The 5,000-nt window shown below is 33.9% G+C and overlaps 1 protein-coding gene across 6 annotated transcripts in view; it reads left to right on the top strand.

Moving 5' to 3' along the window:
- The window catches only part of MICU3 (Mitochondrial calcium uptake 3), a 47,589-nt gene that overhangs the window by 41,646 nt on the left and 943 nt on the right, over nt 1-5,000 (top strand). For 3 of the 6 annotated variants that reach the window (XM_086555605.1, XM_086555604.1, XM_043018104.2), the window contains 3 exons: nt 434-591; nt 1,128-1,201; nt 1,669-5,000. The exon at nt 1,669-5,000 is cut by the window's right edge and continues 943 nt beyond it. In XM_086555605.1, coding sequence (XP_086411731.1) covers nt 434-591; nt 1,128-1,199 — 230 coding nt within the window. In that variant the 3' untranslated portion in view covers nt 1,200-1,201; nt 1,669-5,000. The remainder of the gene's footprint in view (nt 1-433; nt 592-1,127; nt 1,202-1,668) is intronic. The other 3 variants (XM_043018106.2, XM_043018105.2, XM_043018103.2) reach the window with 1 other exon arrangement.

The following is a 5,000-nucleotide window of genomic DNA, read 5'->3' as shown; positions in this document are numbered from 1 at the left end:
ATGCAAGATCACCTTATGTGCTAGCCATACAAAAAGCCATGACGTGATATTGCATCCCTGGTGGCAAGACTTGCTACCATGTGACATAACATCATGTCATTCGCTGATAGCAAGTTAAAGAATTTTGCAATAATCTGCGGGGTCACTGATTTTGGTATTAGTACTGGAAATGTGGGGAGTCACATGCTCTCCCAATTGAAGCTGGGTTGCTTCTGTTTTCAGGTGTATTGCCAATTGGAGGTGAGTGCGCTCTGTTCATCTCTTTCATTCCATAATCATGAAAGGGATGCAAAAAGAACTCCATCATATCTTATGCCCGTGCTTATTGTCAATACCATTGATAGATCATGTGGTCCAGTGTACCACAGGGTTAAGTTAGTTATACCCACTCTTTCTCATATTTATATTCATGCTTCCCCTCAACTTTCTTCAGAGGAGTTTCACCGTGCTGTGAAAATCTGCACAGGAACAGAGCTGAGTCCACATATTGTAGACACGGTGTTCAAGATCTTTGACGATGATGGAGACGGCCAACTGAGTTACAAGGAATTCATTGCCATCATGCGAGACAGGCTTCATCGTGGCTTTAAGGTACAAAAGAAAAGGGTTTATAAATACATAATAACAAGAATACAAATTAAAAGTAGAGTGTGCTAAAATTAGACAATGTTGAAAACTCTGTCGGGACCAGAGTGTGTTTTGTGCATTGTCTTTTCCTTCTTTTTTTTCTTTTTTTTTGTGTCTGTATTGTGTATGTGTGTGTGTGTGTGTGTGTGTGTGTGTGTGTGTGTGTGTGTGTGTGTGTGTGTGTGTGTGTGTGTGTGTGTGTGTATGTATGTATGTGTGTGTGTGTATATGTATGTATGTGTGTGTGTGTGTATGTGTGTGCGTGCGTGTGCGTGTGCGTGTGTGTGCGTGCGCGCATGTACGTGCATGTGAGGGGGTCATTTTTGTGTGTGCCAGATAAAGATACATTGGAATGATTTATAATGAATCTAAAATTCTTCATCCTTTTTCAAAAATACTCTAACCATTGCAGTATAGCATGACTAAGGTATTTTTAGCTCTGTAGTTTGGGTCTTGTTTTATTAATAGTGAAGTGTGCATTCCCTGAATATTCCCTGCAGCACACATCAAGGAGTGAAGGCTGGGATGCCTTCAAGCAGTGTGTCAAGAGTGAAATGAAGGCTGTAGTGTGAAGGTAAGTATTCTGAAGGTTTAAGTACTCATTGCTTACTGTTCTCAAGCACTGTAACTTATTTTTTTTTATTTGACGAAAAGAAGCTGGAGCTCATCTTTGTTAGAGATCAGTATTATCTTATTGTTACAAGCTTGGGATTAATATTTGCATTATATACAAGCTATATACTATTCCATGCCAACGTGCCTTAGCCTCAAAGAAGATATGAATGTTTGTCTTCCTTTCACATATAGCAATTTACCTCTATTGGCTTCTATGAAAGGACAAGTTATGAGTGCAGAGACAGTAATGGTCTTGTTCATCACTTATTACATGAAAAGGTTTCTAATTAACACTATGTAATTTTCAGATTTAGGTTTCTCTCTCATTCACAAATAAGTGCTTAAATGTTTAGAGAGAGTGGTTAGTTTTCAAAGTATTTTGTGTTATTTTACTTTTGTATTAATGTGTTCTCCTTTGATCACTAGCAACAACAGCCAAGGGAAGGCTGGGAAGGCTTCAAGACTTGTTTGAAAGAAGAAATGAGACAGGATGTCCAGCAGCCAAGCTTGACTTAAATACACAGATTTTGAGAGCAAAGAAAACTGTGTATGCAGGAAGGTGAAGTTGTTATTCATGCACAAGAGTTGCATTGGACATTTATGCTTGTGTTTATCATGGTGATATAAAAGCAGTATTGATTTTATATTTATTTTGAATAGAAGAGGTTTGAGGTAGGGTTCTAAAATATCAGTTACAAAGTTTGGTATTTTTTCTTAAGAACAGTGATTTTGCAGGAAACACAGTTGCAGAACCTACTTTCTATCATTTATGCAACATCATGTCCAAGAAATTTCCCTAAGATCAGCAGTATTTACTGATCACAGTCGTGAAAAGCGTAAAATGTATATTGACATATTTGTTGTTGTGAAGATGCATAGGCAGTGACCTCCATCCTAAGTTGATTGTGCAGATTACTTTACTCATATTACCTTTTTTCTGTTATTCACTATAAGGAAGCCATAATATGCATAGTACTTGAAACTTGTAAAATATTTCAAAACTACAAGGTATCATATATTTGCATTTCTTGTTGTCTCTGTCTTCCATTGAATTTTTGTAAACTTATTTATACTTTCTTCTGTTTTTCCTCAATAGCCTTTCCCTCTAAATTCTTCCTGATTATTCTTCTTCCAAATTTAGTCTACAGTTTCCATGCCTCTTGACATCTTTTAAATATTAGATGTCAAAACTCAATTTCCTTACATATGTTCTGTTATTGTGTACTTATTTTGCCATATATTGTAGTTAGAAAAAACAAATTGTTATTTATTATTTTGAAATTATATTTTATGACAAATGGATTGATGTATATAACACTAGACAGGGATAATGCACAATTAACCTTTACAAGACAATAGAGTAGTTTTCCAGTGCTTCTGTAGTTTAATATTTTTTTTCAGTTAATTTTATTGATTTTAAAGTTGAAATTCTAAATAATACTAAGTTTAGACCATTTTATTTAAACCTTAATTTGCTTTCCTGAATCATAAGAGATTGGGTGTATGAACAGCTTGCTGAAATACATGATTCACAAAAAATGCTTTAGTAGTTGGTTAAGTGATGTATATGATTTTGAAAGTAATCAATTTGTAGGTACTGAAAAAAATAAATCTTTCTCTTCATTTACTTATTTTCATTCTTGGTCTTCTTCTTTTGATCTTTGTACATGTAAGATGTATCAGGTAGTTACCCCACTTTAGGATGACAAATGCATCAAAGTTGATTACATGAAGTGTCTGAAAAGCAGTTACTCAGTTTTTGCAGTTGTGAGAAAATGCCTTTGATGAGAAGCAAATATTTGGCTGCCTGTTTAAGTTCACTACTTGCTGTGAAGTTAAGTAATGCTTGTGATAATGACAAACTTGATGGTTGATTTTCAGTTGTATAGTTACAGTTTAAAAATAAGAAATGAATACTAACTAGCATGTACAACACATTCTAGATGAAGTGTATTTACACAATTATTCTATACCATAAATAATCGCATAAAGTAAAGTTACTTTTACATAATGATTGTAGCATCATACATAGCAGTGATTTGTTCATTCTAACTTTAGGCAATCATCTCCCTAAAAAGTGGCTAAAAATTTTGCCAGTTTTGAGATATATGTATTTTTCATAAATCTCTGCCTTTCCCCTAGATTTTTTTAAGAGTGTATTACCCAACAAAGTTCCTCCCAAAATTATGAATTTAGTTGTTGTATTTAAGGTCTTTGCATTGTAATAGATTGATTTAAATGGTAAGTATATGAATTGAGTCTACACACTTTCACATATATTGAAGTCATTTATTGTTTTAGCTTAGTTTTAGGAGTGAAAGTTTATTTTTCAAATACCAAGGAAAATGTCTTACTGCTTTATCTAAGAATGTTAGATTTTTTTTTACATATTTGGTAATCTTTGGTCTTTTATTATATCCTCTAGTCATCATTGCTCCTTTTTTTTCTTTCTTTCTTTTTCAAGACGGTAGTTTTATAGGTTTTTACCTTTGCTTCTTGTCAAACTGACATGTGCAACTTTTTTCAATCTTACTGAAAGAATTAAGATGGAGATATAAAAGATATATACAAATTTAAATAGGGCCACTTTGACCCTTGACTCTTCTGTTCACAAATTAAATCACAAGGCTCCAATTTAAAAATTACAACCAGCAAATAGTGCCAAAAGGAGGTTAAAAACTGTTTTCCATATATTTTTGTTTATAACTTCAATTCCAATTTTTACCTTTAAAGGAATAAGACTTGAAATCTCTAATAGGCAAGAATAAGGGTGTAGGAGTTCCAGTGGCCAAACTCAAAAAAAGAGAAAATCTATCAGAGAATGGAGATATTACCCTTTTAACTCCTTATTGCCAGATACCATGACGTTCACATCATGGCATGATGTCTTCCCACCAGGTGACATGAATGTCTCATCATGGATTTGTCTAATCGTCTCATTGGGTTATTGGGCATGTAGTGGTTAGTAGCTGCCTCAGTGTACAAATAGCTCGTGGTATTAGGCTTATACATTTTGAAATACCCAAGCAAAATGTCCAGGAGCAGCCAAAACTGTCCCGTCATTAAAGTAGCAATCTAACTGCTTGATAGCTAGCTAGTTCCTTGGGTGTCAAAGCAATTTGGCATTTCTTTAAGTATGAAAATCATCCTGGATCAAATAAATATGAAAGACAAGCTCATTAATTTAAAATTCACAAATGAGATATTTCAGACCATAGTTGTATTGCACTTACATAATATGCACTGGTTGGCTTAAGCCCAAAAGAGTAGTAAATTCATGGACAACAATAATGATATAACAATTTTATAACATTGATTATTCTTAATCCTCTGTGACTTTCTTCTCCACAACTGATAACATGTAATATCTCAGTGTCCCCTTGTTCCCTTTGTCTCTTAAAAATCTCCTTGTAGATTTAGAGGTCCTTGGTGACTCTCTCATGGCTAGTTCTTTTAACATCTCTCATTTAGAATTAATATTTATCTATTAAAAGATAAAGAAAGCACATAACTCCATTACCTTTTGTGCATTTAGCAAAATTTGTACCATTCAGGTTTCTTCCCTAATGAATGGCAGGCAGATCTGGAAACGTCTTTTCTGATTGAAATTGCAAGGTATCATATAATTTTTTTTCATATTTTTTAAACTAAGATCAAGAAGGCATTGCTGTCAGCGAACACCTCCAATTATCATAAGGTCATTTGATTTTTTTTTTTATTATTGTCATCCTGTTAGATGGGCACATTTCTTGACTGCT

The sequence above is a fragment of the Penaeus japonicus genome, unplaced genomic scaffold (assembly GCF_977035675.1).
Source record: "Penaeus japonicus unplaced genomic scaffold, GWHDUDI00000001_assembly GWHDUDI00000031, whole genome shotgun sequence".
In the NCBI taxonomy this organism is placed as follows: Eukaryota; Metazoa; Arthropoda; class Malacostraca; order Decapoda; family Penaeidae; genus Penaeus; species Penaeus japonicus.
The sequence above is the reverse complement of the archived record's forward strand: the minus strand, read 5'-3'. Positions and strand labels throughout refer to the sequence as shown.